This window comes from Musca domestica, unplaced genomic scaffold (genome assembly GCF_030504385.1).
Source record: "Musca domestica strain aabys unplaced genomic scaffold, Musca_domestica.polishedcontigs.V.1.1 9, whole genome shotgun sequence".
Taxonomy (NCBI): Eukaryota; Metazoa; Arthropoda; class Insecta; order Diptera; family Muscidae; genus Musca; species Musca domestica.
Window position 1 is genome coordinate 5,905,822 of NW_026712435.1, and position 20,062 is coordinate 5,925,883.

At 33.7% G+C, this 20,062-nt stretch overlaps 1 protein-coding gene across 8 annotated transcripts in view; it reads left to right on the top strand.

The window, feature by feature from the left end:
- Positions 1 to 20,062, top strand: part of LOC101896486 (uncharacterized) — a 92,602-nt gene that overhangs the window by 34,840 nt on the left and 37,700 nt on the right. The window contains exon 1 of one of the 8 annotated variants that reach the window (XM_059131719.1): positions 3,957 to 4,101. The exons of 2 other annotated variants lie outside the window; for them this stretch is intronic. In XM_059131719.1, the coding sequence (XP_058987702.1) occupies positions 4,067 to 4,101 (35 nt within the window). In that variant the 5' untranslated portion in view covers positions 3,957 to 4,066. Of the gene's footprint in view, positions 1 to 3,956; positions 4,102 to 4,179; positions 4,810 to 5,111; positions 5,144 to 16,922; positions 16,946 to 20,062 lie in introns of those variants that run through there. 5 more of the 8 variants (XM_059131715.1, XM_059131717.1, XM_059131721.1 and 2 more) reach the window with 5 other exon arrangements.

Here is a 20,062-nt window from a genome sequence, read left to right on the forward strand (position 1 = left end):
TGCAGGCGGGTCACATTGAATTGTGGTACCAAATTTTGTAGTGGCGAAACTGAATAGGTGATGTCTAAATAATTTAATGCGGTCACAGCAAAGTTAAAGAATAATTACTGTTTTAAAATCGCTAAGAAATGCCGAAAAGAAAGACTATTTCATTGCAAAATATTCTAAAATCGGGAAAAATTATGGAATGGAATCTAATTTCAAAATTATAGCCCATTCTATTGGCTAACTTCGTAAGGACATTTAGCCATTTGCTGTAACAAATCCGCGAACAAGTGTAAGATTTTGTTCTTTTTTTCTCAATTATATATAATATACGATTTTTTTCAATGTGACTTCTCATATTGAGTTCAATCGTTTTTTTTGTGAACAAAATAAAGTATTATTTTTTTACAATCTAAATATATAAAATAAGTTTATGTTAGTTACTACGATTATAGCGGCTGGCCTGATTTTGATAACTGCACCATTTCGAAATAGGCAGAAAATAATAATATCCCATGATTTTTTTCAATTTTCCATGCTTTATTTAAGTCAACATTTTTTTGTTTGTTTGAATTCTGAGTGTAAGCTAACGAAAATGAGATTAGCGTAGAATACGATGTTAAATTGTGATCAAAAAATGGCCGATACAGCTAAATAGGGGTCACATTAAAACGTGGATCTACTCCTTTCATTTGGCAGTAACATGCCAATGAGAACTCGAAATTCCAATTCATTGGGACTGCAATCAGTAAAATACCAAATATAAAGAGGAACTGCAATATGCAGACAATGCAAAATGGTAAATCCAATTGAAAATTTAGTGAGAAAAAATTCATATCCTCCGAAAAATTTTCTAAAACCTTCGAGATATTTAAAACGTAGGTATCATTATACGGGGGTCTATGAGCAATAGCAATGAATCATGGCATTGTGCAAAACCCAAATCTGGGAATAGTATACAGTAATCAAATCTGAATAGTATTCAGTTAGTAGATCAAAAACCCGAAAGGGTTTTGTGTTCCCAGGCCAAACTGTTTAGGGCCCATTATATATAGCCCTAATCATACACAAAGGGCCTCAAATATTTTTCTCTAAACGTCGCAAATTTGCAGTAGAGTTTTTTTGATACTGTCCTATTTCCGGCGTCTGGGTCACAGTTTTGACTTGGCCATTATTTGGCACCAAACACTACCAGTACATTTTCAACTGAGAACTTTGAATTCGTCGGAATTGTTTCAAATTTCGTACTTGAAGGTATTAATGGGTACTATAGCCTATGAAAACAAGTCCACGTCTACGTATAGCCCACATATAATGGTACCTCCCTTGTAGTTCGCAATGGGTTCTAGCTCCGGTGATGCAACATTATATACATAGTCCATGTTTTTTAATAGCCCCCATATAACGGTAGATCCCGATATTTGGTATTTTTTTATGATTTTTTGTCGCATTTTTTAAGAGATGTGTCTAAAAATTGGTATTTGAAGTTCGTAGTAAGTTCTAGCTCCAGTGGCAGAACATTAAATAGTTAGGTCAACGTTTTCCTATAGCGCATATGTAACGGTACCTCCAAATTTTCGGTGTTTTGACGACTTAAGCGACATTTTCAAATAGAATTGTTTTGCTATTTGTTATTTATAATGGATTCTACACCTGGTGTCAAGACATTGTGTATATTGGTAAACGGTTTGCATATAACGGTACCCCCAATATTCGGTATTTTGATACTCCTCGTCACATTTACCCACGACAATTTGGTATTGAATTCTCGCAATTGACAACAATCTTTGTTGTATAAAATTGTTTATATAGGTTCCCGATTTGGTATGGCCTCCATATAACGGCTGAACCCACTTTATTGAAAACGTTAACTGCATTCTTCTACCGATCTGTCTGGTGGGAATTGTGGACCACTCTGATTTGACTTGTAACTAGACGTAATGGTAACCTACATGTGTCGTTTTCGATTTTCCGTTTTTCCAGAACAAAAATCAGGTTTATCCAATTTTAATACAATCAATGTAGACTATTTTTGCATTCAGTCGCAAAAATATACAATAAATATTTTCCATCTTCATACGCCATATGTGGGGGCATGTATAGTAAGGAATACATGAATGAAATACGCGTGTGAGCGAGTTAAAAGGGCTACGTTTGTGTGTGTGTGCCCACAGTGGTGTTCATACGTAAAGGTTGCCCACCACATTTTTATACCCTCCACCATTCTATGGATGATATATTAATTTTGTCATTCCATTTGTAAATCTCATGTAAGACCCTACAAAGTGTTTATCTTCCGGATCAGAGAAAATTCTAAATTCTATTCAATTTAGCGATGTCCGTATGTCTGTCTGTTGTAATCACGCTATCTTTCGAACGAATTGAGATAGAAGGCTAAACTTTTGCACACGTGTGTATTTTTGCCAGTAGGCAAGTTAATTTTGTAAATGAGACATGTCGATCTACGTTTTCGTATAGCCGCCATATAACAGTACTTCTCGATATTCTGTATTTTTGCTGATTTTAGCGACATTATCCACTGGATTTGTTTCAAATTTCGTATTTGAAGTTCATAATGACTACTACATCATACGACAGAAAATGGTCAATGCAGGCCAACGCCTTTGTGTAACATTCATATAACGGTACCTCCCTTTATTCAGTAGATTTAAGATATTACCGACATTTTTCACCGGAATGGTTTCAAATTTTGGAAGTCTTAATGGGTACTGATCACGTTTTAATAGGAAACCCAATGGCAAAGTAAAGGAAAAACTACTTTTTTATTGCTTGTATAAAGGTGGATTGCTTTTTAATTTTATAGATAATATTTAGAAACTTTGTGCCAAAAGTGGTGCATGTTTTTATTAAAACTAAAAAAACGTCAAATTAAGTTTCAGCAACATTTGCGTAAATTTTTATAAATTAAAATAAAAAAATTCGTAAAATTTACTGACAACTGTATATCTCCAAATTTTGAAATTTGGCTAACTTTGGAGTTTGAAAAAATCGAGAACTTATTTCTTGATTGTGCTTCATGAAATATTGTCCCTTTTCGCATCTGATATAAGTTTAATATTCGTTTGCAGGGGAGTAAATACTTTCACCATATCCCTAATTTATTTTGCTTTGTATCTGATTTATATTTTCCAACGTATTGTGGACATTTGAAATCCATATATACCCTAGATCTTGTTGATAGAAATAGTGTTATGTTCGAAGTTTCTCCAACTTCTCCAGCCGTGACTCATTTGACTATTAATTCAAGATGCGGTTATTCATACTTTTAAAATTTGTGAACTAAGCTGAACTATGCTCTGCTTTGCACCAAATCGAATCATGCCATATTAAATACATATATCTACTTTGTTGGGCAAGTAAGCGAGTTTGGGACTCCATCATTTTGGGCATACCTGAACTAGATTTTGTGCCAATTTCCAATTATACTCTTATATACATTATGTAAACATTATTTTAAGCTACCTCTAAATTTGTTAGAAAATCCGACCATTGTGTATAGCAGAAGGGCTGTTCGCCTTTAGTTTGTGGAGAAATCAATAAATAGTATTCACAAGGCAAAGTGAAAAAAGATTTTGGTAGGGGTCCTTTCAGAAATGAATGAACAATTTCCAATGCAACTGTTTATAGTTGTTGTTAGTCTGCATTAGCGGTAAAATTGTTGTCGGTTTTGTTGTGTTATTACTTATTCGCTTATTTGTTTCAACTGCTCTCTTCTACCATTTGGGACCGAACCGAACCGCACCGCACCACCGCATATGGCACACACAATGTGGATCGTTGTTTGAGCAAATAGCATGGCCTTAATAGAGACAAGCTTAAATGTAAGCCAAGCTTTTATCGTCGGACTTGCACAAAGCACACGCATACATTCACATGCAAGCGCAATGCTTACGTACATGCATTTATATATATACAAACATACATACATGCTGTTGTCGACGATGACGAGTATTCCAAGTCAGGCTTCGTTGGCTATTCACAAATTCAATTGAGACAACAGACTTTAGTTTACAATCGTGAGCGGTCGGAAGCGTATTAAAGCTACCTTTTCTTCTTTTGGATGTTGTGTCGTGTTTGCAAAACCAGCAAAATATGGTAGCTTTTCTTCTTCTACATCTATTTTCCATTTCGTTGAACAAAATCGACCTAAGTGTTTTAAATGTGCAATAGTGATTTTCCACTTTTTCGTTTGCAAATGTGAAATGTGAACCCAAGAGAATTTAAGTAGTGTTGCGAAATAGAAAGTCAAAAAAATTATTGAAAATATAAATTTGTTGCTGTTTTACTCTGCCAGCGCCGTCTCTTATGCTCTTTGTCTCTCTCCCTTATTAATTATTTCAACATCGACTTTGACATATTCATACTCTATTTCTGTTTGGATAGATGGTAGATATCTAGCTGTTGTGACTACTCTGGACAGCTTGGCAAACGACGCCCAGTTATGGAACTGCGATCCACATAAAAACGCTCAAAATAACGTCATGGAAATCATGATTGCCTTTCTCCACCATGTACCACCAAGTGTATAAAATACAAATCGACAAAAACAACAACAACAACAACAAAACAGAAAAAATAAAATAACGTCGTTCGCCACCCGAACAACTGGTCATAATAAAAGCGAAATAAAATACAAATACAAGAGCAAGTACAAGTACAATAAATCGTACACATGCATACTTACACATATATACGCCAAGTGAATTAAAACAATAAGTTTACATTGTGAATAATTAGAAGAAGAAAACCAAAAGGAAATGAAAAGAAAGGAAATGAAATGAAGAAGAAACACCCAGCAAAGTTGTTAGTGTTGTTACTATTATGTTGTGTACTATGTTATGTTTGTTGTGTTCCCACATCAAAGAAACCCCATTGTAAACCACTCGCAGCAACTCAGTCGCACACACACACAGCCATAAATACAAACATACACTTCTACGCCCAAATCATACGAATTGTTGAAAATAAAATCGAAAAACGCAAATAAAACAGAAACTACTTTGCTCCAACAAACACTCTCGCTTGCTATGGAATTGGATATGGACGGACATATTGTCTCTATAATTGTTGTTATTGCTCTTTTACGTTTTTCGTACAGTATTTAACTATTCGTTTTGTGCATGTTAGATATACCCAGGTATTATTACTTTGTCATTTATTTCATTTGTTGTCGTCGTCGTCATCATTGTCATTGTACATTGTACATGTATTTATTAGTCCCCTCCGCCCTGTATTTTCCACCTATGTGTAAGATTCATCTTTGAGTGTGCGATGGTTATAGTTTATGTGTGACTGTTTGTCTATCGGTATGTCAGAGTAGATTATGTGCCATCAAATTTCTCTCCACACTGTTCGCCTTTTGATATTGCGAATGTTTCGACATCACATTTGTAAAAATATAACAAATGTTTGGGTTATATCTTATACCTACTGGATGAAATATGTTCATATATTTTAAAATACACGTTTGTACTTTTTATGCTTGATTTGTTACAACTATGCAATATATTCGCCCTTTTCAATTCAATTGGTCTCTAGTCAAACATTTTGATTCTAATGGATGTGAATTACATACTACATAGGTAAATATAATTGCTTACTTCTTCTCATGGATGAGTGTATTGTGGTTTTCAGACTGTCTTGCAAGTTACTCTAGTGTGGTTATTTATTTGTGATCAAAAAGGTTGACCTTTAATATGCCACTTATTTTATTCAGTACTGGTTGCACACGTCCGCGTTGTCGGCCCGTAGTTTGAGTGTTTGATGCATACGTACACGTTATTTTGGAGGTCTAGTCTATATAAGTTCACATACCAGTACAAGTAAATGTGTTGAGTGTCCTGTGGTGCAATTCTCGGGATTGACGGCACTGTTGCTATTGCTAGAAGTTGGCGACTGCTGACGGAAATTAAAATCTGATTTATGGAATCGCTTCCAGCTATATGGCTTTTACTTCATGCCAACGGTTTTTAAGGGTTCATTCATTCAAATATTCAGTGTGTGACATTATTCACCGGAATTGTTTTAAATTTTGTATATAAAGTACGGAACCGTTTCTACAGCCTATGACACAAATTACTTATGCAGGACTATGTCCTTGTATAGCCCCCATATAAAGGTTTTCATTTGACCGGTATTTTCCGACGGATTTTTTCCAAATGGTTGGGTATATAGTTGTATTTTTACTTGTTGTACCCTCTCATACATAGTATGGAGGGTATATTAAGTTCGTCATCCCGTTTGTAACTCATCGAAATAATAATTTTAATCAGCGTAAAATTCTAAGACGATTTAGCCCTGTCTGTCCGTCCGTCTGCCCGTCTGTTGTAATCACGCTACAGTCAAAACGAATTAAGATAGGAAGCTTAAATTTTGCACAGGTCTGTCTTTTATCTGCAGAGCTATATTGATCCATGGTATCGTGTATCCCCCATATTACGGTACCCCCCAATATTCGGTATTTTAATGATTTTAGCAACATTTTTCGATGGAATTGTCGAAATTCTACACAAAGAGTATACGATATCGTATGCCCCCATATGACCATTTAACAGAATTTGTAATGGATATTAGTTTTTTGAAAATTTCCTAATTCGTTCCAAATGGTGGAGGGTATTCAAATTTTGGCCCGGCCGAACTTACTGTTTTTTTACTTGTTTTTTATATAGTTTTGAATTAATTAATAGAAAAATATCATCGAAGACCAATTTTTGTCAACAATGCGTTTTTATGACGGTTAGGAGATTATTATCGTCTATCACACAAAAGGATGTCCCGTAGTACTGAACCTTGTGGAACTCAGGAGTACACGAAGAAGTATCCACATTAATGAATTCAAAAGTATGACAATTACTGCTATGACTAAAATTACAAATCAGTCCAATTAGATATAGTGGTATGAAGCGTACCAAAATAAACTATATCAAACGTTTGTAATCGTTTCGTTTTGTATTTTCTCGAAGTACGAAACGAAACAAAGCCGATATTAAGATATCGGGACTTACTTTTTATTTTGTACTGCTTGTGCGTATGAGTGGAAACAAAAACAAAACTGAAATGTACTCTGCTGGATGACGCAACATTGGAAACGAAACAGTACAAAACTTATCGCAAACGTTTCCCTGTATATTAACTCATTACAAGTAATGTACAAAGTAATATTAACATAAAATCATTCCTTTTTATCATTTATTTCACTTTCATAAAATGTCAAATTTCTCTTTGCTTATTTAAATCATATTTTAAGTAGTTGCCAAAAATTAACTATAGACGGATCTTGTTTTCTTAACATTTCCTTACAGGTTACGAAATGAGACAAAATCTAAGAGATAAGTTGCAGGGTCTAGGTGTTAATACTTTTTCTTGTGATAAATAAAAAAATATAACATTTACAAATTCATATTATATTGGGTGCAATAGATAAGGTGATTTTTAGAGCGAACTAAACAAACACTGATGTTTCAAATTTTCTTTTCTCCACTTTCTAAATAAATTAGTTCTCTCAACAATTTTAAAAGTTCATTCTTTAACTACTTTTATTTGTGGGATTTTGCAGAGATGAAATATACCTTATACATATACAATTTAAAATACACATCAAATGGTACTGGAGAGTTGCTAAATTTCAAGTTTAAGAAATAAATGAATAAAAAACGGACTTGTGGAACACTAGTCATGTTGTAGGACTGGAACACATGTCTCCCGTCCTAGACTTCAGGTCGGTTGAAGTCGGAGGAGGGAACAGGTGCGGGTGTTTTCTGCGAGAAGTTGGACATACGAAAGTATTATAATGCAACTATAGTGCTATTCACACCAAAAGCTGTTTGGTGCTCTTGAGTTGCAACTTCTTTATCAACTAAATTGTGGACCATAATGCCACTGGTCAGTTTCTCAAAGGCTCAATTAACTATTGTTTGATTGTTTGACGCATATTTTTAAGATGATATAGGTTAGTTTAGGCTAGGTTAAAGGACGCGCGGTTGCCTTTTTGGTAACCGCTCCACTCGGAGACCTGCTGGTCCATTGTGTTCATCCTAATAGGAAATAGGAATTCATCCTAATTGGAATAGTAGAAAAAAGTAATGTGTTAGAGGTTATAAAATGTATTTATGAGGGTGATCCACGGCTAAAGATCTTGCCGTGTCGTCTTTAGCCACTTAAATCTTCTGGCTAATTGAAGAATTACTGTAGGGTGAGTGTTAGAGAAGGTAGACAAATCATGTGACACTTGTTCCCCCACCAACCTGTGTTTCACCTTAATGAGTGCTGGACAGTGGCAGAGCAGATGTTCGATCGTCTCAATTTCTTCTTCGTCCTGATTCTACAGTAATCAATGTCATCGCTGTCCCATTTCGAGGTCATTGCCTTTACCTTGCAGTGACCTGTGATGATACCCACCACAAGTTTCAAGTCAGGTTTAGACAATGACATTAGCGACTTTGTTCTCTTCTCCGAGAGTGTGGGCCAGATTCTATTGGAGATGTTGCATCCCCTTGCGTCCAGCCATGTTTGTTGAATTCTCAACTTCAATGGTAGTCGATTCGGAATATTGTAATGTTAAGAAGATATAAATTGTTATCTTATGTCATTTCCGTTACGACTGTTCCCCCGTCCCTTGAGCTTCTGAAACAGAATAATAGAAAAAAATAGATTTTTCAAGCAAACTGTCCAGAAAATATCCTGTCTACATCGGACATGTAACGATATGTTAAGTAAATTGTAACGTAATTTAAGTATTTTGACAGAAAGGATATAAATGCACTGTTTGTTATGGTTAAGATTTCATGCGATATAACAAATGACAAAAATAAAAAATATATGACAAAATTATTTTTTTTTTCTTTTATCAAATTTTTCTTTCGTAAAAACCTTCTTATTGTAATTAGAAACGTTCACTAAGTGGCTCATCTTCAATGCTTGTATGACCACGTTTAAATTCAGCAACAGAATTATTTACTGTGCATATGAAGGATCACTTTCACCTAACACATTCACCATATCATTATGAATTTCTTGTCCCGATAAACCTTTTTTATGTAAATATTTAATGACATCAAGCATTTCTAATTTTTTCATTGTAAAACCAGTGAAGAAAGTCTTAAAGTCGGGCGGGGACGACTTTATGATACCTACACCACTAATTGTGTAGAGCTCCGCATAACAATTAAAAGTTTTTATGGGAGAATTCAATCATACACGCTATGATTATAATTATAATTTAAAGTTCAAAGTACTAAATATGCCGACGCATTTGTATCTTTTAAATTCGGACTTGTATTGCCCATTTGGTGCACAATTATTTGAAATCGGATAAAAATGTATATGGGAGCTATATCCAAATCGGAACCGATCTGTATTTGATATATTTCCCTAAATATCGTTGTTACGGAGTGCATATTACGGCTGTGGGTAACAAATATAACAAATCGGATGAACAGTATATATGGGAGCTATAGCTATATCTGAACCGATCTTCACCAAATTTGACATACTAGCTTTTAGACTCAATTCGGCCATAAGCCATTTGGGCAAATATTAGACGTTTGGTGCACAATCAAAGGTAAATCTGTTATATATGGTAGCTATATCCAAATCTGAACCGATCTCGATAAAATTTAGAAAATTTATTTCTGGGCTGTATTTGATATATTTCCCCAAATATTTTTGTTACAGAGTACAATATATATGGAAGCTATAGCTATATCTGAACCGATTTCGATCAAATTTGGCATACTGATATTACACGTTTGGTGCACAATAAAAGGTAAATCGGGCGAAGATATATATAGGAGCTATATCTAAATTTTGACCGATTATCTCCAATTTAAATAGGGTTCGTCCTTGGACCAAACAAATGATTTGTGCAAAATTTCATTTGGATAGGGCAATAAATGCGAACTGTACTTTGTTTACAAAAATACATGGACAGACGGACGGACGGACATGCATAAATCGACTCAGAATGTGATTCTATGTAGATCATCAAAAGGAACTATGGGTCTATCTCGTTTCCTTTTGCCTGATACAAACAAATGCACAAAGACATAATACCCTGACCACCTTGTGGTGTAGCGGATGCGTCTTTTTTGAACATCTGTTTCTATATGAAGGAGTTGCCAGATCGAAACAAAATTTACCATTTGTTCATAACAGAGGTGGAAGTATCCAAAACACTTAACTTGTTTTGTTTATACCTGCTAGGCTAAGAAGTTTCCGAACTGCCCTCGTATTTCCTTTGTAATCAATTTTCAAACCTGCAACATAAATACCAAATTTTATGAAAATCGCTAAGGCCGTTTTAAGGAGTATTTAAACGAACACTGTAAGAGGAGGTTGTTCAATTTTCTTTTTCAAAACCAACGACCTGGGACTTAAAAACGTATAAGCAATAATTTCCAACGGAATAAGATATAATATGACATTTCTTGTTTAATTCGGTAAAAAACCAACAGGATTAACTTTTGGGCATAATGCAAATATTAAGATGGTTGATGTATTCTTTTCACCGAATCTAAAGTCTTTGGTTTTTGATGGTGTGAAATCGCCACCTAAAATATAATTTATATAATAGGCCCACTTTTTATATTACCCACATTCTGGAGATTCTAGCCATTCACCAACGAATCGGGTAAAATTTGTCACTCAAGTTCATAAATCGTTACTTTTATATTGAGTCTAAGTCGTGTTTCCTTCAACTCGCCTTTTACATATTTTGATAAATAAAAACAACTCTGATTTTAAAGCGAATATTAATCTGAAAGGTTGTACGATATAGAGCTTATGCCAAATAAACTACGTGCGACGGCGCATACTTTAACAATGTCAAAATTTTTTAACAAGCACCTTTTTTTATGGTCACTTACCTTGAACTATTCGAGTGGGACACTTTAAGTTAAAGCACTCTAATGTGCTCCTACAAATACAGATGCACGTACTTATAGTTATGACCCTGTGGCTTGTTCCGCAACTGCGACAATATTTGCGAATGACAGCTACAACATAATAAACATCAGTAAATTAATAAAATGTGTTTATTCAATTAGGAATGTTATGATAAATATGAATCCACTGTACAAATAGGCCATGTCTCAAAATAAGGCATATAAGTACACAACATTGTGCCAAAATAATGATCATTTTAGTACCTAATTTCATAATTCATTTTTAAAATGGGAAAAGTTTCAGTTTGGTTTTATTGTTAATCAACTAATTTCGCATATTTGTGCAGTTTTTAAAAAAAGGCGTTTTTTCAAATTGGATTTGAAGGGAAAAATCAAAAATTGATTAAATCTCATCAAATGTCAGAATTTCAAAGGCAAAATATAAATAAAAAAGATTGGAAATCAGAGGAGACTTTAAAGGGAAGCTTATGTTGTTTTAATGATAACCAACTACATATAAATCATATTTAACAGAATGTTCACAGTTCAAGTGTTTGTTACGAGGAAAAAACTCGGCATATTAGTTTTAGACTGCTAATCTGCCGGCGAAGTAATATTCAGAGGAGGTTTGTAAACTAAGCACCAAAGATTCACTACCCAATGTTATCTGGCTTTAGATGTTTTAGAAAAACGGTATACTCTTTGTAGAAAATTAAAAAACAACATTCAACTCGACGAAGAAACTATAAAAAGAAGAAACTATAAGATCGGCCTCCACCAATTGGAACGATTTTGGCAATTAAAAAAAAATAAAATCCGTTAAAATCTTAAAAATACCGAATGTAGCCGTTATATTAGGGCCAATACGACGACGTGGACCTGCATAGGCAAATTTTGTCATAAACTATTACAATATTCAAATGCGAAACTTGAATAAAAAAATTCGGTGAATAATGTAGATAAAAACATCACAATTTTTTGTCATAGGCTGTTGTATCCATTAGGAACTTCAAACACCAAATTTGAAACAATTCTAGTGAATAATGTCGCTAAAATCATCAAAATACCGAATATCTGGAGGTACCGATATATGGGGATATACGAAGACGTGGATCTGCACTGACAATTTTCTGTCTTAGGCTGTAGTATAAATTACGAACTTCAGATACCAAATTTGAAACAATTCCGATGAACAATGACGCTAAATTCATCAAAATACCAAATATCGGGAGGTACCGTTATATGGGGGCTCTAAGAAGACGTGGACCTGCACAGACAATTTTCTGTCATAGGCTGTTATGAACTTCAATTACCAAATTTAAAATATTTCTGGTGAATCATGTCGCTTAAATCACCAAAATACCGAAAAAAAGGGAGGTACCATTATATGGGGGCAATACCAAAACGTGGACCTACATCACCCATTTTCAATACCAACAGTCCTGCAGACAAAATACATATTTGAGTAAAACTTTATCAACCTACTTCATTTCTTTCGGAAGCTAGAGTAATTTCCACAGACGGACAGACGGGCGGCCATCGCTAAGTAGACATAGAATTTTATGCTGATCAAGAATATATATACTTTGTGGGGTCGAAAATGTATATTTCGAGGTGTTACAAACGGAATGACAAACTTAATATACCCTCCATACTATGTATGGGAGGGTACAACAAGTAAAAATGCAGCTATATACCTCCACCATTTGGAAGAAATTTAAAAAAAATTCCGTCGGAAAATACCGGTCAAATGAAAACCGTTATATGGGGGCTATACGAGGACGTACTCCTGCATAAGTAATTTGTGTCATAGGCTGTAGTAACGGTTCCGTACTTTATATACGAAATTTGAAAAAATTCCGGTGAATAATGTCGCACACCGAATATTTGAATGAATGAACCCTTAAAAAGCGTTGACATGAAGTAAAAGCCATATAGCTGGAAGCGATTCCATAAATCAGATTTTAATTTCCGTCAGTAGTCGCCAAATTCTAGCAATAGCAACAGTGCCGTCAATCCCGAGAATTGCACCACAGGACACTCAAAACATTTACGGGTACTGGTACGTGAACTTATATAGACTGGACCTCCAAAATAACGTGTACGTATGCATAAAAAAAGCATTTTACGTATAATCATAGTTCGATCTGGGTCTCATAATTATACAATTTGTATGATCATAATAAACAAACTAGCAAACGTTGGGCAAACGTTGTCTTGCCTTAAAATTTTATATAGAAATATCTGGTAATATTTTTTTTTCAAGTAAAATATTTATGAATTTGCAATAAAGTAGATTTTTAACTTTAACTTTTCCCTCACGGCAGTATTCGTCCTTACTAATTATATGTCATTTCGGCCATTACTGAATGTTTCGACATATTACTTAATGATTTTTTAACAGATTGGAAGTTTGGGGAAAGTACAAACGTCGAAATAGATGTTAGGCAATCTTCCAACAGCCATAGTCATATGCAGAATCGTTATCAAAGGCAACTCCATTCAAATCAAAATTTTAAGTGAACACTCATACTTACGTGTTGATATAAATTTGTATTTCTTCTGAGTTTTTGTCATAAATGAAGTCTGCTCATACTAAAACTGCTCTCTTCTCGTGTGATTTCTTAATATTGTTTAATTTACTACTTATCTGCTATATTATCTAAAAACCGTTAAAAATTCAAATTTACTCAACAGATCTCATAATTTATGGATCTCATTTGAAAGTTTGCCTCGTAGGTTCTTGGATCTGAAAGCAAATATGTAGTATTTGTTTGTTATATATAATTTTTCTTAAAAATTTTGGAAGTGTATGTGACAAATATTTAGATAATTTTATCTGTATTGTTTGTTGTTTCAGATAAATTTGTGGGGGGGGGGGGGGGGGGGGGGAGTTTCCAATAGAAACTTCAATGCAATACAAGCTGCTATACGACAGACAATGAAACGAGTGAAGATCTTTTTAGGCAATTACAGAGACGTATTCGTAAAAAGCACTATTCAATTCCAGATTTACCACTGGTCTTCTTCTATTTAGATGTGCAATATGCCTACTTCTCCATTAATTTCATTTGGTACGTTTGCCTTGCATTTGAGAATTGCGCTTGAAATCACAATTATTGTAGGACATAGGTGGTATTAATCCAGCAAATAACTCTCCCATTCAAAACATTATTCCCTTCAAAACAGAAAATATACGGAATGAATGTTCTCAAACCAATTGGACAATCTCTTCGAAATTTCTTAGAGCCTAAGTTAGCGTATAGATCCGACACAGAACTATCCTCCTTCACCCTAAATTCACGCATCCATCTTTTATCATGAAAGCCATTCCAGAATAATTCCACATAAGTTCTTGCAAAAAAATCCGATTATTCTCATTTCACGACTTTTCTTGGAGCCTTTCTCAAAAAATTCTTTCATTAAAACCTTCCTACTGTAACCTCAAACAACCGAAAGGAAGTTTAAGTCAAATCGTCCCAGCCGTTTTCAAAATTTCGTATTTAAAGTTCGTAATGGGTATTACAGCTGGTCCACGTCTTTGTGTAGCCCCCATATAACGGTTTTCATTTAGGTTTAAGTACCTTCCAAATGGAGGATGATATAAAAAGTTCGGCCCGACCGAACGTAGCTGCTTTTTTTACCTGTTATACTTGGACTCTCTGAACCCTGTACGTCTTGCTACCCCGTTTGGTTGTATATGCATTCAAAATTTTATAAACGAAACCCGTTTTTAGATGAAAATAAAACAAATTCAAGTGGGTCTATGTTGTTTAATAAAATAGAATTCAAATCCTAACCGTTTTCAATATAATTTAACTAAATTTATTCTTAGACCAAATTTGACATGCGTAGCTTCAAATACATGAACTTCAACCGATTTCAATATAAATTGACGAGTTAATTTTTGTACCAAATTCCATTACACATTCCAAATTTCATTGAAATTCGACATACGTAGCGTGTTTGGTGCATCAAATACACGAAATCGGCCAAAATTATATATGGGAGCTATATCCAAGTCTGAACCGATTTCAATAATTTTTTTTTACCAATTTCCATTGCAAATGTCATTAAAATTTTACATACAACGAAGTACATGAAATCGACCGAAGATATATATAGGAACTATATCCAAATCTGAACTGACAAAATTCGTAAGGACCTTTAATCATTTGCTGTAAAAAACCAGCGAACAAGGTGAAGATTTTTTTCTTTTCTGTCAATTGTATATAATGTACGATTTTTTTCAATTTGGCTTATCATTTGGCTGCAATTGGCATCTAGCTTTCCACATTCAAAACAAACACATTCAAACAAACAAAAATGGCCAACGCAGCTGTATTGGGCTCAAATCAAAACGTGAACCTACTTCTTTCATATGGCTATAATCCGCCCAATGAAAACTCAAAACGTAAAATACAACTACACAATATGCAGACTGTACACTATGGTAGAGCGAATTTAAAATTTTTAAGAAATGTATCAGTATCCTCCGAGAATTCTTCTTTACTGTACTTAAATCACAGGTACCGTTTTATGCAATAGCGAGTAACGACATCTGGGGGTTGGAAAATTCTAAGTGGATAATATTCGGTTAGTAGATCAAAATTCAAAAAATGGCTTTGGGTAACCATGCTATACTTTTTTTAGGATCCAATATATATAGCCTTAACCATACACAAAAGGCCTCAAGTATTTTGCTCTATACTTTGCAAAATTTACGATATAGTTTTACATTTGATAAAATCCAATGTGTTATATGTAGTTGTACAAAATAGTCATGTTGGTCTACCTTTTTGATATTGCCCACATATAAGGGTATACCCCGATTTCAAGTATTTTTTATATTTTTCAAACTTATTTCGACAAATTTTGCTAACTTGAGTTTATAGGAAAAAGAAAATTTCCTTTCAAAAGTGGGGGGCCACGTTTTGGTATAACCCTCATATAAATGGATCGCCTTGATTTTAACTTTCCGGGGCCTTGCCGTATTATTCAATTGATCGGCCCATATTTGGCATCTTGGCCTCTAAGGGATGGAAAACCTCTTCGCAATGTAGGTCAATGTTTTAGACTAGCGCCTATATAAAGGTACCTCCTGATTTAACCTGTTTCGAGCATTAAACTATAGGTATATATTTTGGTATGGCCCCTTAAAACAGTACCGTCCAGGTACACCGATCTATAGAGATTTTAATAGATTGGCGGACACACTGACGCATATTGTTTAATTATCAGTGCATTTTACGATATATATATATATATATATATATATATATATATATATATATATATATATATATATATATATATATATATATATATATATATATATATATATATATATATATATATATATATATATATATATATATATATATATATATCTGCAATCAATATATATCTGAATTTCTTTCATATGGAACTGAGTCTCACAATTTCATACCTCAAAATATTCCTATATATATATATATTTATATTGACAGGAATATTTTGAGGTATGAAATTTTGAGACTCAGTTCCATATGAAAGAAATTCAGATATATATTGATTGCTGCTAGGAGGGCCTACTGAAGTAATATATCTGGCACATATTACATTGCTTGGGAATACACATCCAAGAAAATCTCACGGAAATGTTGCTGCCCAACACATAATAACTGATCCAACTAATGCGTGCATTCTTCCCAAGAATACCATCTATAGCTGGCGAATTTTTGCGATAATAACTTTTTTAGTATAAATGAAATCGTGCAAACCACTTTTTCCGCCCGTGCTTAACTGAAGCTAGATAAACTTGTTTGCATTTCATCAAGGTTGGAAAACATCTACATATGCATGCTGTTGTCATTTGCTGTACGTTTTGCCGTCGTTACCACTCGCTACGCTAACGAGTCAGAAACACATTTCAATGACTATCTTAAATTTGTCTATAGTTGTGAGCGTGAATTTGTGGTGTATGGTATAATTGTGTCGAGTTTTAACCTGTCTAGCTATAGCTTCCGTCCGCTGTTAGTCTCTTACCATACTTAACGTTCTGTTAGCCAGATGCAACGGTTGGTAATGCACAGAAAGATTTATACAAAAATACGAATGTAGTCTTTAGACCGAGGTCAAAGCTAAATATTCTTAAGCTAAACAATGATATTGGCGATTCGTTCTTGTATGTAATTCAACACAGAATCGGTTGAATATTATTTTAAAGTAGTGAAAATAATAAATATGTATGGTAGCTGACCCGGCCCGCTTTGCTGCCCCTTAGTTTTAATGTCAGTATTTCCCAAAGTATCGGTGGCAACTCATCTACTGGACGAAGAATTCGTGGTCAAGTTAACATATTTGTACTTGTATCTGCAAGATTCAGCAAACCCACATTTTTGTGGAATTTTATCAAGAAAGGTAAATAGTATTGGATAGTATTGCCGAGCTGTATCGTTTGCGAACGAATGGCCAGGAAATGTTTGCAAACGTTTGCTGTATATATATATATATATATATATATATATATATATATATATATATATATATATATATATATGTGGATGGCAGCTATGTCCAAATCGGAACCGATATCGATTAAATTTGGCAAAGATATTTCTGAGCTGTATTTCATATATTTCCCGGAATATCGTTGCACAGAGCGGTGAAGTCACAAAACACAGATTAATTGAAAAATGAAATTCGTATTTTGGAATAAATGTTTTTAAACTATTATAGAACACTAAATTCTACTTCAGTACCGAAAATTTCAGTCATATGTTGTTTAGTTTTTTAATTACACAGTGGCAAAGTTAAGAAATATTTCACATTTTCGCAAGAAGGGAAAAATTGTCTTTGGTTTTTTTGAAGTGCAATAATTTAGTTTTTTTTTTTTTCATCAAAAGTTACTACTTTAAAATTGAAACATCGAATACAGGTAGTTATCAGTGTTTTAGAATATAAAAGTTTTAAAAATAATGATGTAAAAATATTTAAAAAATTAATTTAAAATTTTACCATATTTTCGCCATATCTGAAAAGTATGTGGAGTTTTACAAAAATTATATAGAGAAGGTCTTAAAATTTTAATTTTGTATTTTAGTATGAAATGTCATCTTTCATAATCAACAAAAACTCGTGCAGTTTATGTTTAATTTAAAAAATGGTGAAAATAGTCAACAGATTTTGCGGTGAATGTACTTTGATCTTGTTCTCTGTTTTATTTGTTTTTTTTATACCCTACACCAAAAAAGTATGGATGGTATATTAAGTTTGTCATTGCATTTGTAACTCATCGAAATAATCATTTTAGACCCAACAAAGTATATATATTCTTGATCAGCGTAAAATTCTAAGACGATTTAGCCCTGTCCGTCCGTCTGTTGTAATCACGCTACAGTCTAAACGAATTAAGCTAAAATTTTGCACAGATCTCTCTTTTGTCTGCAGGCAGGTCAAGTTCAAAGATGAGCTATATCGGTCCACGATATCGTATTGTCTATACAGGTCCACGATATCGTATATCCCCCATATAACGGTACCCCCTGATATTCGGTATTTTTATGATTTTACCCAAATTTTTCATCGGAATTGTCGGAATTGTCTGGATTTATATTCACAAAATTTAGCAGGGAGAGATTTTGTCCGCTCAGAACTCAAATTGCGTTTGAAATTATGACCGAAACCTTCAAAATACCAAAAAATCAGGAAGTGACGCTATATGGGGGCCTTACCGAAACGTGGGCCGATATGTCCCATTTTTAATGCCAAACATATTAGAGGTAATATGAATGTCTGAACAAAATTTCAGAGCGATAGAATAATTCCCTGAATTAATCTCCGTTTTTGAGCATTTCACCCACTGTGCGTTGTTACGGAGTGCATATTACGGCTGTGGGTAACAAATATAACAAATCGGATGAACAGTATATATGGGAGCTTTAGCTATATCTGAACCGATCTTCACCAAATTTGACATACTACCCTCTAGACTCAATTCGGTCGTAAGTGCCAAATTCCGTCCTATTTGGACAAATATTAGACGTTTGGTGCACAATAAAAGTAAATCGGACGAAGTTATGTATGGGAGCTATATCTGAATTTTGACCGATTATCTCCAATGTCAATAGGCTTCGTCCTTGGGCCAAACAAATGATTTGTGCAAAACTTCATCTGGATAGGGCAATAAATGCGAACTGTACTTTGTTTACAAAAATACATGAACAGACGGACGGACGGACATGCATAAATCGACTCTCATTTCCTTTTGCCTGTTACAAACAAATGTACAAAGACATAATACCCTGACCACCTTGTGGTGTAAGGTATAAACATTTAAAAGTTTGTGACTTAGTGAGTGGATCCTTAATCGTTTCGTTTGTACGCTGTTCAGGGCTGCCAACAAAATTTCAAGAAAAATAGTCAATTTTTCAGAAAACAAAAAATGGGCATTTGCATTTTTAATAATCGTCAAAACATTGGCAACGTATAAATTATTAAATTAATACATATTTAACAAAACAAAAGTGTTTATTTCATGTAATGAGCAGAAAGTAAATATGCACAACTATGTATTTAAAGAAAAGGATATCATATTGTTTTGTATAAAAATTAGTTTTTATAAAAAATGTAGATTTTTCCAAAAACAGTTATCAATTCTCATTATTATTATATTGTGTACACATTTTTAGTTAAAAATAAAAAATTATATGTTTGGTGAAATCTTTAAGATTTACGTATAACACAGTGTATTTTTATAAAGTCATCGATGAATAATCCCTTTTTGGTGGAATACTAAAAAAAGACCCGTGTTTTCCGAAACGGGTAATTTTTTATAGTTTGTCTGTATATGGTTGATTTTTTCTACTGAACTCTAGTTACGTTACAAATATTACGTGTTTTTTACACATTTTAAGTAATTTATTGCCAAATTGGTATTAAAACAATTTTAAATATTTAATTAAAGGCAAACTTTAGAACAATTTACTTGAGGTACATAACTAAAAATTAATTCCAAATTTGCCATGATCTTTTGTGCGAATTCAGACAAAATTGGAATCGCCACGTTTCAATTCAAAAGTTAGAAAGTGTAACTCCCTATTTGTTCATCAGTTCCTAAAATTAAAGTGTGGTCATTTTTAGAAATGTCTAACAAAGAATTATTTCTCTTCTCATTACTCTTTAAGTATCAAAAA